This window comes from Solea senegalensis, linkage group LG19, assembly GCF_019176455.1.
Source record: "Solea senegalensis isolate Sse05_10M linkage group LG19, IFAPA_SoseM_1, whole genome shotgun sequence".
In the NCBI taxonomy this organism is placed as follows: domain Eukaryota; kingdom Metazoa; phylum Chordata; class Actinopteri; order Pleuronectiformes; family Soleidae; genus Solea; species Solea senegalensis.
Window position 1 is genome coordinate 19,083,948 of NC_058038.1, and position 25,426 is coordinate 19,109,373.

General features: G+C 42.2%; 1 protein-coding gene across 1 annotated transcript; it reads right to left on the bottom strand.

Annotated features, from left to right (window-relative positions):
- Positions 1 to 606: 606 nt before the first annotated feature.
- LOC122785173 (serine/threonine-protein kinase BRSK2-like) lies at positions 607 to 24,997 on the bottom strand. Its single transcript, XM_044050844.1, is given in 22 exon segments — positions 607 to 5,920; positions 6,042 to 6,131; positions 6,502 to 6,610; positions 6,817 to 6,918; positions 7,025 to 7,148; positions 7,800 to 7,848; positions 8,481 to 8,621; positions 8,624 to 8,677; positions 8,680 to 8,749; positions 11,162 to 11,222; positions 11,312 to 11,462; positions 11,736 to 11,833; positions 12,304 to 12,468; positions 12,952 to 12,983; positions 17,552 to 17,698; positions 18,596 to 18,664; positions 18,851 to 18,884; positions 19,249 to 19,365; positions 19,837 to 19,977; positions 20,278 to 20,363; positions 23,074 to 23,168; positions 23,553 to 24,997. Coding segments are annotated over 22 exon segments (2,238 nt in total). The 5' UTR covers positions 23,641 to 24,997; the 3' UTR covers positions 607 to 5,705.
- Between the last annotated feature and the right edge of the window lie 429 nt (positions 24,998 to 25,426).

A 25,426-nucleotide genomic window follows, 5' to 3' on the forward strand; every position in this document is an offset into this window, starting at 1 on the left:
CTCGACTCAATTCTACTTAAAAAAAGGAAAGAACATTTGCTGACCCGTTATTAGATACCAGAGTAAGACATCTTACTTTTTGTTATACTCTCCGTGAAGGAAGCTGTAAATGACGTCACACACGGAGACCAGCCCGCTTTTTAAACATGGAGAGAGAGGGAGAGAGAGAATGCGTTGCTTTATTTTAGTTTTTTGTAGATACTGTACATTTTTAAGATATTGTGCTTCTCTTTACAGCCAACACACAACAAGCCGTCATGGTTACCTTTTCACATGGCCGCTTGTTTAATAAAATTAAACATAATAACAAAAACAAGTGTTTTATTTTCATAGAAGTAGTTATAGTCAGTATACATATATCTATCAGCCATATTTTAACCACTGACAGGTGTCATGTTACCATGGTACTATGGCACCTGTCACGGAATATATAGGCTACATAAGCAGTTGGCAAAGGATTTTGATTAAAAACAATGTGTGGTGACCTGGTGATGACCCTAATGCTAAATAGTTTTGTCATTAATATAATAATCTGCTCCATAACTTTAAAAATTGATTTTTGCTCACATTCCCGTGTATCATGAAACAGAACAGAAACAGCCAATGCATATTTCCATCGTTGTTTATTGGTCAGTATTTGTCACAGGCAATAATAATTGTTGTCATAATAGTGCACTTTTCCTTTTTCATAATTATACTACAGACATTTCTCTGTGTTGTCGTTGTTGTCATCATTATTAACTGTGTTAGCTGTATTCTCAACCCACCCTCCCCCTCCCACACACACACGCACACACGCACGCACGCACACCTCCCCCCCGCTCCACCGCTGAATATTTCCTGACATCATGAATTTCTTCAGAGTGAAAAAAAGAAAACTTCTTCTGTTGTGTGGAGTGGAGGGTCACAAGATGAAGGAGGGGGTGGTCATGGATGGATGGATGGATGGATGGAGGGGAATATGAGACAAGAGATTATAGTCATACAACTCCATCTGCAGAAGAAGAATGAGCAATAATGATGAGACGTAGAGTGGTACTGCGGCTATAATGCTGATAAAAGATAGTGAATGCTACGTAGATATGAATGGCATACAATGGTGACAGAGACAAGCATACAGTGTATACAAATATACAGCATCTGCATTGAAGTATATGGTGTATAAAATGTATACAAGGAGGGGAGGGGGTGTTGATTATATAAGGGGGCGAGATATGTGCGATTGGGACAAGGATGGGCGTGGCGCAGGATTCAAGAGATACAAAGAGATGATGGCGGGGGGGTAGCAAAAGTGAATGGGTGGATTGAGGGTTGATGGAGGGAGGGACGTGTGAGATTTCTTTCAATAGGAGAGTTTAGCGCACAGGGAGCATCTCTGTCACAAATGTGCTGAGGGCCCTGCTGTGTCTCAGACTGGACTGAGGCAGATTCTTTTCCTTATTCCATTTTTCCTTCCATTTTCTAACATTTCACTAGAATATGTGTCTCTAAAAGTGAATGTGGGTGACATTGTTGGCTCCGATCTTGTGTTAAACAAAACATGACATTTGATTTGTGTGTGTGTGTAAAGGTGTGTGCGTGTGTGACTTTAAAGTTACTGTATGTAAGGAAACATGTTATTCTAAAATACTAGTTTCACTGGTATCAGTGGTACAGACAAGTTTATTCATGACTTAAAGTTTAATTTGAAGCCTGCAAATTCTGTTTATCTTCATGTTGTGGAAAAGGGAGTTTGAGTGTAGCTCCTTGAAGCCTGTGGAATTGGTTCCTACAAACTACCGAGTAAACTTGAGTCCCTGGAGAGGAAGGGGAGGGAAGAGGGACAACGCTCTCTGATGAATTTCATTTAGATTGCAGGGGTTTTTAAATTCTAGTTGCATATCTTACATAAAGCCCATTTTAAGCTCCCTGACCTGTTTCTAATAAGTAGATCTGGATTCAAGATGTCAAATCCCAGCACACACAGAAGATTTTCCAAATGTCCTGTGCCACCAGATACCACGAAACTGTGAAGGGAGAAGCAAATAGTTTCTCCAAAGACTTCAGAAACTCATCCCAGGGCACAAAATGACATTCAGAACACATTACATTTGCATGTTTTGTCAACTGAGACCAGGGTGTTTCAGAACACCAAACACCAACCTATTCATTCTTGTTCTGAGTGTTAACGTTACGTGGGCAGAAAAGGTGAAAAGACGACCGAAAGTCAATCACGAAAAGTGTAATTAGGTGGGTCGGCGTTGGTTTACGCGAATAAATGAAACAGACGTTTGTGTTTACAGTTCATGAATTATTTGTTCTTTCTAACCAGGACTGAAAGGCTTTGAGCTAAAACACCAGCATGCTAACATGCCCACAGAAAATCATTAAGATGCTAATGTTATGCTAATACACTGTCTTAGCTTAGTGCCTTAACATTTGCTAGTTAGCTCCTGTGGCTACAATGGAAAATGTAGTTTATTAACAAACTCAATCCTTAAGTCAGGCTTTGCATCTGCTGGACAAAGTGGATTCTAAATTCCACTTGTCGATATTTCACTGGATATTGAGAAACGTTGGCCTGCTGATGGATTATTATTATCTTTTTTAAGTTTTTAAAATGTTACAAAAAGGGAGGGGGAGGGGGAGAGCTGCTTTACCCCCACATCTCAGAAGCAACGTCTTCCTCCTGCTGTTTTTCGTACATGAAAAGAAGTCACACCTTCAACAAACACGTGGAACATAAATAAATAGATAAATAAATACATTTTCAATAAATATGTGGGACAAATATATGGCTGCACTCTTGCAGTGATTTCAAAAAACCTTTTTTGACATTCACATGGTTTGGCCACACTTCCTTTTGTTTGTGCTGGTGGCACATAGAAAAACATTAAAAACAAGAAAAACAAACGGAAAGAAAAGAGCAGAGAAGAAGGAAATGGTGGCCAGCAAAACAAACTAAATGTCATTCTTTACATGTGGCTTGAGTCTTTCTTTTCCCCTTGCAGACATGTGTGGACAATTTGTATGACCAACGACACGCCCATTTTCCCCCCCCCACTTTTCTCTCTGTTTACTCATTTGTCGTCTTGTGAGTACAGTACTTTTGTTCATCTGTCCTTTCACAGCGGACTGAGGTTTTGTTGGGGTGTCGCTGAGGCCTGCATCACTCTGCATCTATTGTCATACTAAACGCAACACTGCAAGGGTTTTGATGGCCTAATTGTGGGTCTATAAACATTAAACAATTGGCTGTCGTCTTGAGTTCTACATTTCATTGAAGGGACAGGTTTGGGGTTTTTTTTCCAGGTCATTGTTAATATGCCTATATACACTGTACAAGCTTTTGGTCTCGGTAATCATTCTTCTCCGCATTTGCTCTTAAACATCCTGTAAGATGCAAAATAGTAACACATTCAAATGTCTAGCTGAAGGTAAAGAGGTGGTAATAACCGACAACGAGGCACGGGACGAGCCTCTTTCATGGCAGATATTTTGACAGATGACATTTAGGTGGAAGTAATTAACTGAATGATGTCTGTATCATCGTCACATTTTCACACTGTCCTGATTAAGGAGGGACTTGCTCGTACATGTTGCTTGGCGGCGAGGATGCATAGAGGCAGCTATCAGAGCACATGGTCCAGTGTTCCGGTTGAGAAGACGGAAAAAACATGGACGCAAACACGTCACATTGTTGGCGACACCTGTCAATAACAAAAACGAGTGTCTAGTCTGGTCAGTAGGGGGCGTTCAGGTAAAGCAACTGTTCAGTAGAGGTGAGCAATATGAGTTTAAAATTCTTATCTTAGTGTGTAGTGCTCCGACTTTCTAAGACTTTGCTGTAAGACAAAAATCTATTTCTCTACTTCTACAGCACACAACGCCATCACAGCAAAGCAACAAGCCCACAATGCAGTTGGGCAAAAGGTGACGCCTTCACTGCACACGTGCAAGTCCCTCTTTACAAAACCAAGAAGAGAGCCATCATTCATGTAAATCAGTGACACCTCCTGCTCAAACATGTCAAAATGGCCGGTGTGAGAGAGCCCTGACTCATTTCTTTGTACTTTTTAAAAAACAAAAGAGAACAAAAGCATGATTCTCATTTCTAAACAACAGTTTTTTTTTTCCCCGCAGTGAAGCTGGCAGATTTTATCATCCGTAGAAAAGCTATGATTGGACAGCTGCTTGAGAGAGGCGGGGTTTAGCCTTATGTTAACTTCAGCTCATTGATTACAGTGGGGGTTTTTTGTCTTTCACTTTTGTGGATTTTGGATGGTAATACTTCACAGCACACAGAGCGAACTGGAGCTCTGTCACTGTACAACATCAGTGTTGCATTCAAACAGAATAATCCTGACCAATGCAAAATAAGACTTCTATGACCACCACAGCTCAGGAGCACTGACCGTTGTAGATGGATTAGATCGACACGAGCAGGGAGTGTTTTTGTACCTTCAACCATGAAAGAGATTTTTTTTACTGTATCTGGGTGTCCTGCTCTGACTGACAACACTGAACCACATTTCTTCAGCTTTTGAAATGACATAACAAAAATGAATAATTTAATTTTCTGTTAGGGGGGGGCGGGGCCAGACTCGGCGTTATGAGGCACAGGCCCCCTGTAGGACCACGCCTGCTCAGGATGATTTTTGCAACTTTTTCTCTATTCCTTCCTTTTCAACCTAATGGGAATGTTTCTAGCTATCTTTTGTTCTGTGTCTATCTATTCATCACATCTCTCTTCAGTGGGAGTATTTACAGTCTACCTGTGGTGAGACTAGTGTCCTAAAAACGAGGCTAAATCTAACTAGCTATCCACTTTTTCTCCTCCATTAAAGGCAATACGGTATCATAGCTTTATCAGTGTAATTCAGGAATAATTATGGAAATAAATGTTTCTCATACACTCAAGGTCCCGTCCTGACTTTCGCCTACATGATGTAAACCACATCACACCCATTTTCCATCACTTCTCAGCTTTTTCCCCGTGTTCTGTGGTGGTGGTTAAAAAGGGCTCTGTGTGTGTTTGCTAATTGTCATTTTGTTTCCTTCACTGGAGAATTCGGATTTACTGCATCTGAGTGATTTGGCGCCAAGTCGAGGAGGAGGGCATATTTCTTGTCACGTGACTCATCACGTTGGGTCAGGTGGTGTTGAGGAGACTTGATGATCCAGTTGACCTTTGGCTGGCCAGGATATGAAAAATGAGAATGCTTTGAGGTGCATCGTTTATTGGCCAGTCTCTTCCTTAATTGTTTTGACTGACTGATGGGAGGTTTCCTGTTGGATTTGAACCACGTGTTGCATGTGATTTCTTGGTGGGAAGGCAATGTGCTTTGTTAAATCGTCGCATGTCGTGAAATTTCCATGGCTGTAAGCTTTTCCTATATTCCTCCGGAAAGATGGAAATGTTCTAATTTCCTGTCTTTACACTCGTCCCTCTGAGGCAAAGTTCTCCTTGAAGGCTGACTAAAGATCAGCACAACCTGTCCCCATGTCCCCACAAATATACATTTCTGCTGAAATCAGCCATTTGAGGGGAATTCTTCGTCATATCCTTAGGTCAGCTTCAAGAAAAAACCTCCCCCCTCCTTCATCCCATCGCTGAGGAGTAATGGCAGAAAGCAAAGGCAGAAAGTAAGGGAACGGGAAAGGAAACAATGTAGGAAGGACAGAGGGGAGGAAGAGAGAAAGGCCTCTCTTCCACAACATTCTTTTCAGGGGTGAGACTGCGTCCCATTGGACGATGAGAGGAGTCTGGTCTTGTCTTTCCCCGACCCTCGCCTTTGTAAGACAGTGCTACTGCTGCTGCTCCCACTCCCGCCGTCTGCCACGCGCTCCTTCTCTCCCCGATCAGAGCCACTTTCAGAGCGCCGAGAGTTCTGACGCGATGGAGTGCTGGGCTGACGGGAAAGCTGACCGTTCTTCTCGTCTGAGCGAGTGAAGGGAGAGAAGAAGTGAAACGAACAAAGCACATGTGCATGCAGCCGGTGTATGAACCAACGAGACAGAAACACTGTGTGTGTGTGTGTGTGTGTGTGTGTGTCACTCACCAGCCAGTGCCTGCACAGAAGGCTGATCATGAGTACTCAGCAGCTGAGCCTGAATGGTTTCCACCACTCGTTTGAATCTGCGACTGGGCCCTGAGAGGAGAGAGGAAACCGGCAATAACGTCTGTTTAACACTTGGAGGCAGTGTCAACAAGCTACGTGCTACAGTGTCACGCAACATTGTGTCCTAACAGGGGTAAATATAAAGGCCACTACATATATATATATATATATATATATATATATATATATATATATATATGTATATATACATATATATACAGTACATATATATACATATACATATATACATACATACTTGCATTCAAAAGTGCTACATTCACTCTCTATTTAGCAAAGAATTCAAGGTTTATTGCATCCTCTTTGGATGAAGTATATATATTTATAAATATCCAGTTTTGTGTCTCAATCTATTTATCTCCTTCAAAAGATATTCTTCTACCTGTTATTAGAGTGAAGGTGACGCTATAGATGCCCATTTCTCTTCTTCCTTCCCTCTCTGCTCGTTCTCTCTCACGTTCCCTCTCTCCTTCTGAAAATGCGATGTCCACCTGTGGCAGAAAAACAAATCAACCAAAAGCATTCTGCTTTTGTGGCAGCAAATCTGTATTTTCTCTATTGTTCACTTCACTGAAGCATTAAATCCTACATGCAATCTTTTAATAAAAAAACAAAAACACACAGTTTTTACAGAGAGTACAGAACTGTACACCACTCTGACATTAAATTCATGATGAGATGGAAAATGAAGTCATACTTGGAACTTGACAGGCTTCTGGAAGACAGAGGGGCCGCCTGAGGACTTGTACTCTGCCCGGAAACTGTTCTGAGACACAACGCTGTGGCTGAGGGACGGGATCTGCAGAGGCAGCAGAAAAAGGGTGACGCTCACACCAGAAGGTACATTTCTCAAAGATGTCATAAATGGAGAACGAAGTCATGCTGGTGGCCACTGAGGCACTCACAGAGAGAAAGGCGTGAACGATGTCAGCCTTGATGGAGCTGAGCGGCTTGTCTCGGATCATAACAAAGATCTGCTCCTCTTTCTCCAGGCTGATGAAGTTACCGAACCACGACCTCTTGGCCAGTCTGTAAATAAATCAGTTTTTCATGTAGGATTATCTGCTTGTAATAATCTAAAGTTATGCTGCATTTGTGTAAAACACTGCACACATGATTACGTCCATCCTTTAACCCTTAACCATTGTGTAATTTAACAGTGTCTTCCGGATGAGAGATTGCACTGATATTGATGTTTTCATTCTTTCACATATCTGTGTCTGTTTTTAGACGAGAAACTGAAACTTGAACCAGCTGAAAAGTAAACGCTAACTGCAGGTTGTTCAGAAGACTAACTTCTGTCGAGACCGTTGGTGACTGTTGGCGCATCAACGTCAGATAAAACAGGTCATCGCTTTAATTTAATCTGCCACTAGAAAACACAGTGAAACTGAAAGCTGCAGTAAGTGCTACAAACTCTGCAAACAATGGAATGTTACACATTTGACTCACTCACAAGTCACTAAATCTACTGTGTCTATATATATATATATGTATATATATATATATATATATACATATATATATATACATATATATATATGGTTTATAACTCCAGAAGAACTACTGAACTAATCTTGCTCTGAGACTGTTTCGCCAATTATCACAAGAAGCTGTTGAATTTTTGTTTTTGGCATAAAAAAAACATTCAAAAGGGAAGTGAGTCGTGTGTTTACTTACTCTGGACTGGACTCTGGAGTCAAACTGGACATGTCCTCTGATGTAGGGACTAAAAGACAAAAAGTCAATCTTCAATTTGACCGCGCTAAATGAAAATGATCACAGAATCTCACATTTCTCTCAACAAAGTCACGCTTTAACAGGAAAAGTCTAAGTCGATGAACTATTTTTCCTCCATATGTGTTTAAATGTAACGTGAAATATAAAAGCCCATGTGTAGGGTGTAACTTTACTTTACCGTGATTAATGAGGAGGACTCACAGTAAAGGCTACATCCACACTACTCAGTGTTTTGTTTGCTCTGCTTTGTTTGTTTTTCAGAAATCCTGCTGCATATACACCTGCCTGCCCGTCTGTCTGCCCATCTGTCTGTCCAAACTACCATGACATTTAAGAGATTAAAAAAACAAAAAAAACAAAAAACAGAGAAGTGTGCAAACACTGCTGGCTCATTCTCATTTGAAAACTCCAGGGCTGCATTTTAGTCTGGATGAGCAGAAACAACGGCCGTTGCCCACGTTCACTTTCTTGTTCCATTACCACTGAATACAGAAATCCCCATTGTTTATTTTCCTGGTTTTCCGATTCCTACTCGTCTGGATGCAGATGGATTTTTATCACAAAACATCATTTTCAAATGAAAAGTTAGTAGTGTGGATGCAGCCGTTCACATATAATCACCTTGTAGTTTGCGCCGATGGAAGCGCGGCGAGCCCAGCAGGTTGTTTTTGAATGAGTTGAGCCTTGTTCTCCAGTGGGCGGAGCTGGAGGAGGCCAGCCCACCACTGCCGCCAGGGCTGGAGGGCGGGGTCAGCGAGGCCCCCCGGCTCCGTCGGCTCTGGAAGAAGAGGGCGAGGAGGAGGAGGGAGGAGGGGTGTGGAGGAGGGGTGGTGGAGTTGGTGCACAGGTGTGCCCAGTGGGGTGGGCAGAGGTGAACCTTGCGGTGTGACCTGTGAAACAGGAGGAGGGGTGGGAGAGGAGTTAGAGGACGAGTGGGCGTTCTTGGACTTGAAGACAGATGGAGAGGGGAAGTTGAAGAAGCGCGGGATGGGGGACAGGAGCGGGGACGGAGACGGGGAAGGCGAGCGAGGGGTCTGAAGAGGGAGGGACTTCATGGAGTGAAGCTGGGGCCGGTCAGCCTGGCCCTTTGAGGGCAGGGTCTGTGTTTTTGGGTCAGGTGGCGGGCGAGTGGGCCGAGAGGTGCTGGCACTTCCTGGTTTTGAATCTTTGGAGGAGGAAGCGGTGGAGGAGGTGACTTCTGATTGGCTGAAAGTGAAGACCGGGCTCTGATGGACAGACAGAGAGATATGGGGAGGAAAAGAGGAATGGGCAGAGAGCAATGGTCATGAATTATGAGTCATGGACACAATTCTTCAACATGCCTCGATCAAACGCACCAAATGGAATCAGGATTATTTTGGGGTACAGTCCTGTATGTGTGTTCTGTCTAGGGCTGCAACTAATCGATCAATCCACCGCTTGTTTTGTCCATAAAGTACAATTATTCAGTTTTAATGATTTCTTTTGTTATTTGGAGCAAAGAAACCAGAAACTACTCACATTTAAGTAGCTGAAAAACCTGAAAACTTGAATTTAAACTTGAAAACGATGAATACATTTTCAAAATAGTTGAATTCATTTAGTAATCAATTAATAATCGACTCATCGTTGCAGCCCTAGTTTCATCCTTTCATCATTCTGGTTCTTGACAGCTTGTGTAGAGTGACTTCAGCAGGAGGTGTGTCCATGAAATGAGAATGTACATGGTTGATAAAGTTGATAAATGGCAGAATGATGAAGAGGCGTGACTAACGGTGACAATCAAAGTTACTGTAGAAAAAAGATCATTTTTTTGATGGCCAAAACTCATGAGTATATATTTAAATTGCTGAAAATAAAAAACAACAGACTATGTGACGTTTAAGAAACAGGACATCATTTCCATATCATCATAATTTAAAGGATAAAGCTGGAGCTGTTTTTTGAGTGTTGCATCATTTCATATTAATAATAATCCACGACCTTATCAGCACCATGTATCACAAATTACTAATCAGATTTAATGCTGCTTTTTATCTGGGACTATATTCAGCTGTGGACGACACACATTTTGTGTGCTACCATGTAAATGTTGTACATGGGATCTTGGCAGGACAAGTAGTCCTCATGGAGACCAAAACCTGGTCCTAATGAGCCAGAACCTCATTTCTGAGGAACTTGTTAAGTTATGGCAGGCATGTCCAAAGTCTGGGCCAATAATGTAATATTTATGGCCTGGGACAGAGTCAAACAGAAAATTGTGTCATCCGCATGGGTTCACAGCCCAGCTGTGACAGGCAGATTCATCCATTCACCTCCTATTAAGTTATTATGATATCTAACTCCAGAAGAGATGGAAAAGCACACTCTTGTTTGGCTTAGTTTTAGTTAGATTTCCATTTAAAAATGATAATTGTGACCATGAAAATCAGATCATTATAAAACAGTGCATTTGTGTGTAACTTTCACTGTTTCCCCTGAGTTAAGGGCGGGGACTTGAAGTGTGGTTAGGTTAAGGTCAGTTTCAGCACGTACACACAATAATAAGTTTTGCATCATTTTGGCTTTTTATCCACATGAAATTAGCATTTTGGGACCCGTAAAACATGTATCTTGTGACGCAACGCCTGTGTTTTCATGTGTACACAAACAATACGTAGCTTTGGGAGAACGCTGATGTCATAGCATCACCACTCTAACCGAACCCTTAACCGTGCTAGCTTTATGTACATGCTCCATAGGGGTGAGTCAACATATCAATTTGGTGATAAATCGCAGTCCTTTCTTGTGTAATATGATAATAGATACGTTAGTGCAAATATCAATATTTTAATTAACAAACGAAGGCGCTCTTAAGTAGTTTCACTCGCCGGGCGTCACTACTTCATGTCTCCTCATGGTGGCGCTGCTCAAATAAATGAGGGAAACTTGGGCAAGAGGGAGTCTACAGCAGGATAAAGGTGGAGAAAGCTACGCTCCATCCACGTTCAATACATAGACTTTATGCACTTTGTTCTCTATGTTGTGAATAAACAGAGAAATCCTGCACTTTTAACTTTTCACCTTAACGTTTTCTTTTCTTGTGATGTCGTCATGTATCACGTTATGATTTTCATGCAATATATTGATTATTACAGAATCCTTCAACTCCATTTCTAAAGTATTTATGTGGCAGCGTTACAGCGCCACTCGCAGGCCTGACATGTACCTACATGCCATATACTATAGGCGTCTGAGGACATTTCTTGAAATGTGAATTATTATATTACCTTATTCTTACAGTTCATAGAATTATGGATTTAAAATACAAATGAAGATCTTACCCTGGGGCTGCTGAGAGGACTGGAGGACAGACCTGTGGACGCTCCACTCACTGAACGGGACCTTTGGAAGACAACAACATGCAACATGAGTCCCTGAGGTGCTGGCTGAGAAACAGATGCCTGCTCATAATGCATGAGTTTTCATTAAACCTCTGGCTGTGTGCATTAGTGTCCAGGGCCCTGCGAGGCGGGGTGGGAGACCCCTGCTCTGTGACACTGAGGACTTCCAGGCTCTTCCTCTCTGGACGACAGCGGCCATGGCGCGTCAACATGGGGGAGTCCACACGCTTCCTGGGTGGGTCTTTGAGGAGAGAAATACAGGTTTAGGATTTTATTTTCTATTGTGCAACATTTGATTCCTCAAACATCTATGATATTTTGTTGTGTTTTATATTTTCTCTGTTCTTTCGTTTTATATTTTTCAACTGGCTACATAAATAAACTTAACATTGACTTGAGTTTAAATATTTTGTTGTTAAATAAAAACCTTTTTGAGGTGAAATTCTCAATAGTGAATAGTGCCATTCAAACGGAACATTTGTTTTTATTTGTCACGTTGTTTCTGTGTTCTCACCGACGTCATTTCTGGGAGGCAGGTCCTCGTCTTCACAGCTTGGGTATCTCTCCTTCCTGTCCAACAGGAGGTAGTAGATCATTTTCTCCTGGTTCTCTCTGCAGAGGAGAGAGGAGCAGAAGTCAAAGGTCGCGGAACAGCAGCAGACGAGAGTGAAGACGTCGATTGGCAGGAAAATGTCGTCACAAACCGGTAAAACCCTGATAACTGGTGTATTGTCTCACACAATTCTGAAGGTGTAAAATGCAAATAACATTGTATCGTCTCATTTTAAAGGGGATCCAAAGTCCAAAAACCAACATGTTGAATTCCAATGCAGTGTCACCACTGGTAGGGATGGGTCTAAATAGAGATTTGGTGATATATCGTCTTCATTAATCAATACACCAGGGCAAATAGAGATATTTTAATGGGCAAATGAAGGTGCTCATCACTTAGAGAGACATCGTGATATATATGATTGTCTTGCAATATACTGATTGTGACAAAATCGTTGTATCGTGACATCATGGACCATGGTGTGAGTGTGGCTGAATGTAACATTGAAGGCGATATTGTTTTTACTCACTCCTCACTTGTAAGGTCCTGTGTGAGTTTGACGCGGTCTCTGAAGCAACCTAAAGAGTACATGCTCTCCAGCACGTCGGGGTCCAGCTCCGTTAAGGACAGAATCCTCTTCAAACACACACGGCGAGGAGGCGGCTGCTCCGGGCAAGGCTCGTTACGGCCACCTCTGTCGGGGGAAGATGTCATTGTATGTCGTCAGCACGGGCAAGAAGAAACGTCAGACAGGTGTCAGAGTTTGCAGCAGGCGGTGGTAGAAAACGATGACCTACTTTAGATGGGATTATATCTTGGTGATAGGGATGGAATGACATGACTTTTTAGTACAAAAAGTCTAGCTCGCCATTATACAGTCCTAGGGATTTAGGGGGAGCCTTGCATCTTTCCATTCATTCCACAGCCTCGTGATTTATAATTTTCCAAATAAATTTTTTTTACTAAAATATTCAGTTTTAGAGCGATTTTAAGGTCTTAAAGAATATATTAACAATCATCCCGACAACATTAACATTAAATGTTGCTGTTTACACTCTTATTCTACCATTTCATTGGGAGACTTTATGCCTTTTGGTATTTATACAGATACATATATACAGTATACAGTACATGCATGCACACACACGTAAAATATGTAAGAAGATGTTAAACTTACTGGTACCAGTTGTGTTTCTGTATTGCTTCTAGCTGCAATCAACAACAGAAAAAAAACACACATTTTAGGATCATTAACAAGCGACTTAATTATGCATTCATCAAATAAAACCAAGCATCAAACATTAACCGATATACAGTAATGATTAAAGTGACAATAGGGTGATCCGATGTCTCCTGCTTAGGCTGCATTCACACGGCTACATTTTCTTTTTCAAATACAAACAAAAACAATCTGCATCCTTACTAACTAACTAACCTACAAACACATATCATGTGATCATTCAGGTACAGTGAGTACGACTGTGGGTGCAGCTCAGCTGACTCACTAGCTTAGGGCCTCCAAGTTTTTGCACTCTTCTTTCTTGTATTTTTAATTGTGAAATAAAAATCTTGACTTTTCTATATAAAGCTAACTGAAAACGGTGTAGGTGAAAAGACTGTGTGGCTCTAAAGTCCAGTGGCTTCTGCCCCATTTTGCTGGTGCTTAAGCTTTTATATCAATCTTGTTGCCAATCAAAATGCGTTATTTTAAATGCCATCAGTCACTGGTCAATATTTCCTTTTCTACGTCACATTTGCAACACAGTATGAATTTAGAATTTAGCAAAAATTTGAATTTGCATAAAGTTAAATTGTGTTCATAGAAAATGGCTGCAACAAAGACCATGGCGTTCTCTTATGAGACGACATGAAGCTGAAAGTAAGTTTTGATGCAGCTTTTTGCTCAATTGTTGAGCTCGGGACATTTTTAGGTTTGTTTGGTGAAATAAAGGGGAATTTAAATGACTTTTTTTATTGCTTTACTGAAAATATGGTGTAAACATTAACTAAATCGACGTCTAATGAGTAAAAATAAGTGATTATAAGAAGCCCTGTGATGGCTGTACACTGCCTTTTCACCCTATGTCAGCTGGGACTGGCACCAGCCTCATGTGGATAATAAAGCGGGAAAGATGGATGGATGAAGTAGAAACTGGAAAGTGATTGACCATCAGTGAGTGTTTTTTTGTTTAGAACTGATAGAACTTTCTATTTAGCATCTCATGAGGACACTTCATTGCGATATGATTCGCGACATCAGAGGGAATGGTCATTTTTACGTCCTTATTCTCATTTTAATTCAAAAAACCTATTTAAAATGATTACTGTGTGATATTAGTGCAGATCTGTGAGAAACAAAGATGTAGAATAAGACGTGTATCAATCAAGAGAGTTATTAATATAAAGGATAAGGACATTTTGGCTTTAACAAATATTGCGCCGCCTGCGATTTGAAAAATGCAGTAATGCAGTATTGCAGTATTGCAGTATTGCAGTATTGCAGTATTGCAGTATTGCGGTATTGCGATTTTGATAAAGTTTCGATGAATTGTTCAGCCCTAGTGTTGGGTGTGAAAAATGTGGCCCGAGCCACACTGTAGTCCAGACTAACTGTTATTAAATGATAATTAATTGACAGTGAATACAGTAAGTACACATCAGTGCGTTACCAATGCTAGGAATTGCCGTCATTACACAAGAGCAACGAGCTATCGGCTGTAGAATACTGTGCAGAAGTCCCGCCCCTGCATAAGGACGTCATGGAGAGACATGAAAACCAGGTGCAGATGTGAACACTGACTCTGCACACGAGCTCATAGCTGCATGAAGCCACAGCTGTGCATGTGAACACAAAGAAAAGGCCAAAATGTGAATAAGTCTGACTTCATTTTTTCCTCCTGTTCCGCTTGCTGACTACAAATATAGCAATTATCACTCCTGGCTCGCATGGTGGCTTGGTTTCCATGGAGGGAACAGGCAGACAGGCAGAGGCAGATAGAGACAGTCTGACCTGGTTTCAGGCTCCATTAATCAACAGCTCATCACACAAACCCACAGCTTTGATTAAATCTGCTGTGTTTTAGCTGAATGACTAACTGAGTGACCAGACTCTTCCGTCTTCCTCGTCTTTATTTCCAGACCGACCACATCATCCCAGCTGCCTCTCTCTTTCTGCCTCATAACCACGAGCTCATTTCTCCCCCACACGCCTGCTTTAGCTCAGCTTCCCTTCATAAGCTGAGTGCAGTGGAATTTCCTCCAACGGTCCTTTCACTCAGTCATCCTTTTTATTCATCCACTCACCCTCCCCTCTGTCTCCCTGAGCTGCCAGCCTCTTTTCAAGCTCTGTTTTCAGTATGGAAAGCTGGCATTTAGGTGAAAAGGAAGTGGCATCTTCCTCTCCCTCACCCTCCGTGCCTCATTGTGTCCTTCTGTTCAGTCACTGCTGGACACTTCATTTCCACTCATTAATCATTAATATCAATGTGCCATTGATAATTATCCCTGACAACCGCGCACAAGTGTGCACCAAAGAAAACATGAAGAAACTAAAGCAGTGGTTCTCAACCTTTTTACACCAAGTAACACCTTAGGAAATATTGCGCTCTCACAGTAACAACATTATCACCAACGTTAAAATACAGCGGTGTAAATAGAGTCATTTCAGACAAGATTATATATATATATATATATATATATATATATATATATTTTTTTTTATTATTCATTCAAACTTCCCTGGTATATACAGTAAAACAGTATTTCTGATTTTCCTCCAAGTACCACCAGAGGAAGTCTGCGTACCACTGGTGGTTACACAAACCACAGTTTGAAAACCATGTGTAACAAAGAGGCTGAGTCTGTTTTTATGTTCCTGGTTTAAATGTGTCAATCATACGCGTGTAAAAGAAGAAAAAATGAAAATTCATGAAACGAAAAGATAAGATAAAAAGTCTCTCTTTAAAGTTCAGGCTGGGTAACGGCAGTTGTGGCCAACCTCGGCCTCACGACGTGTGTCGCACTACTGCATACACAAACGTGTATTTATCATCTATGTGCGTCCTTACACTTATTTACATTGCGCTTCCACTGCAAACACACAAATATTTGCTCTGTAGTTTTTGCTTTGACACAGTTTATCTTCCAAAACTCTTCCTCACAACTCTTTCACAGTGTGTAAAGTTTGACAGGTCCCGTCTGTCAAACTAATTGAATTGAATTGAATTGAATTGAATAGAATATGTTTATCGCTGCCACATAATAATAATAATATTATAATAATAATAATATATGCACTGCATATGCTCGCTGCTCTTCCTCAGTCAGGTGTACACCAAAATAAATAGGACTTGTTTAAAGTGTCACGCCTGCTTTAGTCTTGTCCCAGGGATTACAAACAGAAGAAACAATGCTGTTTTTCTTCTGTGTATACACTGACAAGTGTTAGCTTTGACAATAGCATGTGATTGCTGTTCAGTGACGGTGCGTCCAAAAAGAAGACTGTGTTCCCTGTTTCCATTTATGATGGAAACTTGAGGAGAAACAAACATGGCTCACGGAGCGTATTTATGTTTGACTGGTGAGAACATGCTGTGAGGGACGAGCTCGTCGACGCACTGATTGGCCTTTAGAGCGACACCTCAGCATGAGGACGTACAGTATGTGGCTATGTTGTCGTCCATGCATACTCTCTGTTGTGGAGGACGTCGCGCTGCCATCTGTGGAGTTAACCCGTAGAACACACTGCTTTTTTTTCTCTGTTAAAAAGTACATACAGATACTTCTACTTATATGCTATAAGAATACATGTGCAACATAGTATCTTATATTCTTGTAACAAAGCCTGAAGACCTGTAAACACACACACACACCCCAGGATGTCCATATAAGGAGTTGTGTATTATTCCCACGGCAATTTGCCTGGGTTTGATTCTTGGTAGGGAAAGATTTAATTCCCAAAGTTTATCATCGATTACTAAATGAATCGACAACTATTTTGAAATCGGTTCAAAGCTTTTTTCATGATTAAAACAAGATGTCCGATTGTTTAAGCTTCTTAAATGTGAGTATTTTCTTTGTTTCTTTGCTCTGGATAATAAAAGAAATCATTAAAAGTGAATCATTTTGGTTTGTGGACAAAACAAGACAGTTTTCTGATATTTTACGGACCAAACGATTCATCGAGAAAATAATCGTCAATTGCAGCTCTAGACTATAGGATCAAGAAAAAGATACTACTAAAAAGATGAAAAGCCCTCCTTAGAACCAACATACTGGACCTTAAAATAAGGATTTGAAATAAACCAATAAGGATTAGAAAATCTCGTGACTACGTTCCACTGCTTAGGAATTGTGTACTATTCCCACGGCAATTTACCACGGTGTGTGCCTGCGGCACAGACCTGCACCGCGCGAGCACTAACGGTTAACTTTAAAGCAGAAGCTGAGAGTGATGTTCCTGGAGAAGGAGTGAGGAGTGAGGAGTGAGGAGTGAGGAGTGAGGCCACATACGTTTGAGCAGAAAGACAATTCCATGGAGCCGCTCGAGAGGGAGCGACCAGAGAAATGCAAGCTCATCTAAACATTGAAGAGAAATCCCACAGCACTTGGATCGGATGTAACTTAGCGTACAACCCCGATTACAAGGTGAGTGATCAAGAATATCAAAGCAGAATTGAGGACTTGAGACATCTGAAGCAACTTTAACATGATTGAGGCACTAAAATGGGGATTTTCATGTTACGGGGACTTAATATTTGAATCCTCCCTCTCCTCACCGTGAGTCTCTTGTCAGGATTGACCTCGATCATTCCCTTGAGCAGAGCCTGGCAGTCAGGAGGTATAAAGTGGGGCATGTGGAACACTCCGCTCTTCACTTTCTCCAGAAGCTGCCGCAGGTTGTCGTGGTCGAAGGGCAAGGCACCCTGGGAAAAGGATGGGAGGAGAAGGAGAGAGAAAAAAAATGAAAACTGAATACTCGCTGAGTTCAACACACAGTTGCTCAAGGAGTAATTCAATCCTTTGGGACACACTGAAGGCCCCTCCTTACTTCTTTATCTGCATAGCACTACACGTTTCTGCTGACGTGTACGCGGCAGCAGTGCCATTCACGCTAAAATGAGGGTCCACGTCAGTCGCTCTCACATTTCATTCCAAACAGCAGCGATTTCTCACCAGGTGTTCCCACTCATTCTTTGAGCGACGGGCTGAACATGCATGGAAAGCGGCGGATCTCCTCAAATAACCTCTCTGATTATCACCTCCTTCGCTGCCGTCGTCTTGTTCTTTGAACATAACAAGGACCGGAAAGTGTCGTGCTGCATGGAGCAGGCTCGGTCTTTGTCATCATCTGAATGCACGTCGTAGTTCTGCTTTGATCTAAAACCTCCATAAACCTTTTACTGAGGAGTTAATGGTCTAAATCACTAGTTTCAGGTCTTCTGTAATAGAACGTGATGTTGACTTTGCAAACTTTGTTCCCATTTAGAGGAACTTTGCAGGTGACGTCCGTGAATTTCCACTTGCACAAACCTCGAGGCTCTAAAATGTGAGTTTGTTTTGCGACAGGAAGACGACGTCCGTTTTTTATGTGCCGTCTCTCCGTCCTCAGTCTCTTGCGCGCGGAGCACAGGATACAAACAAGACATCAATTATCAAAATCGTTGCTCTGCGGTGCCACTGGTGACCAAAAACTCCATTAAGTTCCTTTAATACTTGATAATGACAAACGGTTTTGGCTTTCAGAGGAAAAAAAAAAACCAACACACAGCAAAAAGAAAGTGCCAAGACAGAATGGAGCAAAAATAAATGGACATTCTCACCACAAGAAGAGCAAAGAGGATGACTCCACAACTCCAAACATCTGCCCTGCGGCCGTCGTACTTCTCCCCCTGATACATGAACACAAGAAGGGCAGCGGGGCATTATGTACATGTACACACACACACACACAGAAGACATTAAGACATTACATTGACTTGTCCCCATAAGGAAGACAAGTCCCCATAACGTGACTGTGTAAACAGATTTAGGTCCCCATTGGCACACACACACACACACAGAGAGAGGTTACTTACCCTTATGACCTCTGGACAAGCATAATGTGGGGATCTGTAAGGACAGCACAGGTATATTATTACACCGTTTAAACAGATGCCAATGTACAGGTGCTCTATCTACGTGTTCTTATGTTAGCAAAAGCCTGAGAGCTTTTTTATTATTATTATTATTATTAAATATATATTATTATATGTTATTGTTATTATTATGCATGTATTTGACTGAGGTGAATCCAGGTGAGTGCTACATATTTCATCTGTTAAATCCAAGCTCCTCCTGATTAAAAAACGGTTTAGCCTCTAATCAGCAAAGCCATCGATTGCGTAAAAAGAGGCGCGGCGGGGGTTTGCGGCAGCTTTGTTTCGAACGCATTAAACGTACAACTTTAACCTACTGGTTACTTTCATCGACTCACCCACAGCTGGTTTCCAGCAGGCTGTCCCCGACTTGCAGCGAGGCCATGCCGAAGTCTGCTATCCTGATGTTGTTCTTCTCATCCAGGAGAAGATTCTCTGGCTTCAAGTCTCTGTGACTACAGACACACACACACACACGTATGTTAACTTGCAATACAATGCAATCTTGTAGCCTTTACATAAATATTCCTCTCTTAACTGGCGACATGTTCCGCGTGTACCTCTCCTTTCGCCCCATATGCCAGCTGAGTTTAGCTCCTTCCTTCCCTAAACCTTTCATGGGAGCCAATAAACATTAAACTCTTTTTTAAAAGGTTTAAGACTATAGGACTATAAGCCCTCCTTAGATTGAGTGTTTGATTTGTCCATTCTGGGCTACTGTACAAACACGGCACACTCTGCAGAAGAGGAACTGCTCCCCATTAATTAATGATAACATAATAAATATTGTATTCAATTTCTGAATCCAACATACTGGACCTTAAAACAAGGATTTGAAAAGCTTCTGACTCTCAGTCGTAGCAGAGAATCTCGCGACAACATCATGATATAAAACCACAGACCAAGATAAAAAGTGTCTCACGAACCATATGGAGTGGCTGTGGCAGAAGTCGAGGGCGGAGATGATTTGTCTGAAGAATTTCCTGGCCTCTTTGGGGGTCAGCCTGCCCTTCTTCACCAAGTAGTCAAATAACTCTCCGCCCGACACATGCTCCAACACCAGGTACCTGGAGACAGGAGATCACGCAAGTCAGAGAGGTGACGTGCGGCGACAGAAGCCATCTCCATCCACGCTCATGAGTCACCGCCGCCTCCTCTAAATATTAAGGCTCATACACACTTAAACACACTCTCACCACCTCGTATATCGTCGATGTCACACGGCTATTTAACTTCATCTCATCACTGTATGTTTCAAGGTTGTTTCTGCTCTGGCGGAGATCCAGAGGCAGAGAGGAACGATTTGGAGGAAAGAGGCAGAGGAGAGGAGAGGAGAGGAGAGAGACGAAAGATGAAGAGATACTCACAGGTATTTGTTATTCTCATAGACATCGTGCAGCTTCAGAACATGAGGGTGCTCTATTAGTTTAAGAATAGCTATTTCTCTCTCCACCTGGACAGACAGAGGGAGGGAGAGATGTGTGGAAAGGTTAAGAGAGAGAGAGAAAAGAGGAGGAGGGAGGTTAAAATGATGCAAATAGAAATGTTAGAAAGAACAGGAAGGTAAATATGATGCGGAAGCAATGACAAAGGCAGCGTTATTTATGTTTGTTTTAATTCTTTTAGTAATAACGCCAACCTTTTCTCACTTTTAAAACATATTTCTAATCATTCCATTGAAGAAAACATGCAAATTATGGCCATTTCCATTAACTACTATGAGTGCGACCACATCGTATGTAATGCCGTAGCTCAATGAGAGCCGAAATCTTCAAAACACAGGTGATACAAGGAGCTCTGGTGGATTGTTAGTGTGGATTCCACGAAGCAACAACATTTTTGAGCCACTGACTTTCTGTGCGTCATAGATAAAGCAGATACAGCTTTAACACTAGTTTCTTTTTGATGCGAGTCATCATTTATTCCAAAGCTGCCAAGTGGATACACATTTACTGCAAGATTGAATGCAATAACTCCTTATGTATATTGTTCAAACATAGTTACAGTAACTTTTTTAACTTGGGTTTATGTAAAAGTTTGGGTTTTGACTACTGGCTCACACTTGCTGTGATCTATTTCACGCCGTAGTACAAACTTCACTGTTTCTTACAGTTTCCAAACTGATGGCATTATCTGCTCTCCTTTATACACAGCAGACATTTTGACAAGGTTTCTGATGACGTTTTAGTTAATAAGTCAATAAAGACAGTGTTAGAGTTGGTGGGGGTTGTGTTCACCAGATAAACCCATTCGAACGTAATCTCTTGCAATCACGTAATCACAACCTTGTGAGAGGAAAGTTTCTGAAAGCTCCGAGTCACCAGTTACAATGTTCGCGCTGACGCTTCCCAAAAATTGTCGAGCCCCTAGAAGTGAATATTTCTGGTAGATTCTAAGTTAAAATATTCTTATTTTATTAATATAAAATTCAGAATTATTCATTTTGTCAATTCCCCAACTGACTTTTCATCGAGCAACATTAGCCTGCTAACCGTGTTCTTTTTCGCTTTAAAAACACAGGTTCACAAGTCACATTTCAAGGCCCTGTTGGATTATTCACACCTGTACTTTTCCTACTGTCACATGTCAAATTGTCTGCCAATAAAAAAAAAGAAAAGGTCAAGAGGAGCTGGTAAACATAGTGCAGCTATTAGCACATAGCGTGTCCTTCAGGAGCTGGTTCAGACCAAACCAAAGCTAAAAGATGAGAATATTACTCTAACATTTTAGTGGTTTGTCAGAGAGACACATTCCATTGCATACATATTGCATTTAGCTATACATTAACTTGCTGACATTGTATTAAAGTTGTTTCAGCCTCTTGTTTTAGCAAAGAAATGAGCCTGGTGTGGGTTTAAAGTTACGTCAGTTTGAAGCATTAGGCCACGCTAATATATCTGTGGTGTGATGTTGTGGCACCAAAAAAAGAAAAAGCCGCACAGGAAGTGCCAGCGTTAAAAAGCAGCTTCAGTTCCATGCAGTTAAATATGCTTTCGCTGTTTGGCCCTCGCAGCTAAAGCTAGCAGACAGCAGCCAGCAGCACAGTTACTGCCAGTTAGCAATGAGCAATGGGCAACTTTCCAAAGCAACACAACTGAGCAGTACAGTACGGTATTTATAAACCGGGAGATTTTTTTTTAGTAAACTTTAAGTTAACTTTTAAGTTAAAGCTGCAGGATGTAACTTTTTTGTTGTCGTTCTTCCTCTGTTTGGTCTCCGTGAACAGAAATGATGGAACAGCAGCTTCTTTCTTCTGAAAACGGGCTCTGTCAAGCAAAACTATCACATCTGACTTTGGGTGTGTGTGCAGTGGCAGCTCAGTGGCAGTAATCCCATCTAAGTGCTGAATTATGGGGTGAGCAGAAGACTTCGCTTCTGAAACAGGGCGCGTCTTTTGGCTATTAACTCTGTCTCTCTTGACATAAATCGAATCATTCACTCATTCATTCATTCATTCAGCTGACCGGTCGCCAGTCCATCACAGGACCACAACCATTCACTCTGGCACCTGTCAATTTAGGAGTGTCCAATTTTCCTAATCTACCAAATCTACATGTTCTTGGACTGTCAGAGGAGAAACCACACACGACCTCAATCTAATCTGTGTTTGAATGTAAGAGGCAAATATTGTCAAAGTTACTCAATAAAGTTTAAAAGGAAGAAACCAAAACTTGACAGATTTAGGTCAAAAACCTGCAGACAGTGGTTTTTAAAACAGCCTGAGCCTGGTCCTCCACAGGTTTCTGACTCTTATTAAAGAGACTTATTAAATGACAGCTCAACACAGCCTTAACTTTTCCCCCGAGCAACCGGCTGTAGTTTTAAAATGAACACACTGCACAAAGGCTTCGAGGAGTCAGACGTAACCGAAGCACCGGCGTTTCCTTTTAATATCTGTATTATCTCAGACCGGTGTGTTTCAGCTGCAGTAGCTTTCATCGGAGAGCTTAATTAGCAGACTGAAATCATCTCCATTGTTCAGCGTATAGATGCAGTGCCCACACACTCAGCACCTCTGAATTACAACAGATTGACACTGGGCTTTTCCTGACAAAAATAAAGAATCTATTTGTGTAGGTAGGATACGGCCACAATTACAGGCCCAGCAGGTGCAGTTAGTACACTGTATACACATATGCACACGGACGGAAGAAGCGCTGTACCTTCATGAGGACAGATTCAGACAGTTTCTCTCGGTTCACAATCTTTATGGCCACCTTCTGTCCCGTTATACAGTGGACACCCAACTTCACCAGTCCTGCAGAGGCACAGAGAGACAGGGAGGAAGCAAATGTTTCAACATCACAAATCATCAGTGTGAGAACTGGAAGGGGGGGTGTCATACATAATTCAAGAGGCTTTACTGACATTGTCACAAACAATGAAAAATCTCAGGTTTAAATATGGATTGCTGTTATGTCTTCTCCCTCCTCCCGGTATTAGTGTTGCCTTCTAATGGATTTCAGGACACTCCTTAAGAAGATTGCAGCACAATAAACACCAGTGTAGATAAGAAGACATGCAGTGAGGATTAAACCATGAGCTCTGAACATAATAGGGATTTCAATGGGTTTTAAAGAGGGGTTTAACACCGTGGAATAAGCATTACTGCAAGGACTTGGACATTTCTGGAGGTCCCTACCTGTCTGTCCCTTCCCGAGGGTCTTCTCCAGCCTGTAGGGCCCCACATACTGGGTGGACTGGCCCCCCGTCAGCTCCTTGCTGCTCATCCTTCCCGAGGTGAAATTCTCTCCAGAATATAAGGCCGATTAAGATAGGGCTCGGTTCTGCTCCGTGCGTAATCCCGTAACGCACATCCCAGGCGGCGGCACGGCGGAGAGTGGAGAGGACAGAGGAGAGAGGAGAGAGGAGGTGGTGGTGGAGGAGGAGGAGGACTGGTGTGGTCGTGATCTAAAGCCGGGCCCTGCAGGCTACTCCCATACACTTGTTTGTCATGCGGTCAGGTCTGGGCCCTGTTTCCTCTCTTAGAATAAAGTATTCTCCAGGATGTGTCTCGCTCTTAATGCAGCAGCATCATCCGGACAGAGAAGATGAGCAAGAATGGAGGCGAACGAGGTCTGTTCACAACTGAGTGAATAGTCACTTTCAAGCCACTCCTGCTACAAATACCAGTGGTTGGAAGATTCTGCTGAGCTTATGGTGGTGGCCCAAAACAAGTGGAGCAAAGGAGAAGAAAAATCTCCTCCAGACGTGGACAGGAAGGCTACACTTGCCACAGGATTGATTTCTGTAAGAGCAGAGTCTCAAATATCCGAAGTCAGAAAGCCCTGATTGCGTCCCTGCTCTGATCGATATCAAGGTCCCCCCTCCAGCGCCACCTCAGTCCCGGCCACTGCTACCATCCAAAAAAATGTTTCCACAATAATCCTCCCAACACGACACATTCCCCTCCTGTGAAGACCAGGCCTCGCTTGGTCAGGATGTGCCTCCCTGTGCAGACGCGGCGTTGTCCAGATAGTAATCTATTATCGTAACAGCATCAGCAAGAAGAATGGGTTTTCCAATATCCGGTGCACACTTTGGCTCACCCCCTCCCCGGCCCTGCATCAGGAAATAGAGGAAGAGGGGAACGAGCATTAAAAAAAAACACACACACACACACACACAGGCAAACAGCCTCGGGAAGGTCCGGGCCGGGAGCCGCTGCAGCAGCAGCGCGGAGCGGAGCGAGGAGCGGTGCGCACGGTGTGTGTGCCGCAGGAGGATCAGCGGCCGCTTCGGCCCGGTGATTAAATCCTGCTTCTAGAAACAACAAGCATCCTCAGCTGGCTCTGTGGAAGCTGACTCTCCCTCCCTCCCTCCCTCCTTCCCTCTCTCTCTCTCTCTCTTTCTCTCTGTCCCTCTGCCGGCTGAGCTCATCATATCATCGCATCCTTTAAGGTTTGGTCAGTGAGCGCAAAAAAACAACAACAAAAAACAGCCACTGAGAGAAATAATCATGAAAGAAAAATCGCCTTTCACTTCTGAATGTAAGGTGTCAGCCTGGTTGTCAGAAGTGAACAGTTACGCTTCTCTCTCTCTCTCTTTCTTCCTCCTCTTCATCGGGCAGCATCAGCATCCGGGTTCCTCCTCTCCCCCTCCATCTCCACCTCTCTGAGTCTCTCCTGCCCCCACCCTTTTTTTACTACAGCAAAGTTCCATATCAGGTGATTGGCTGTAACTATGGAATGGGACAGTATGTGATCATTTTGCGCATCGTAATAAAAATAAACATATTATTGTGATGAACATCCATGATTCTTCTGCTTCTGTAAAGAGAAACAGGCTCATCATGATGTGTCCTTCTGTCAAGCTTTTAAACCGCGTTGCCATCGAGTGGAACAGTTCAGTTATATACAGTATATATATATATATATATATATATATATATACTATAGTTTAGGTATATTACTGTATGTATTTTTTTGTGTTTCCATTAGAAATAGTACCAAAATAACCAGCAACAGCAGTTCCATTCTTTGGCACACTTCCCGGTCTGTGTACTTAATGGGAATT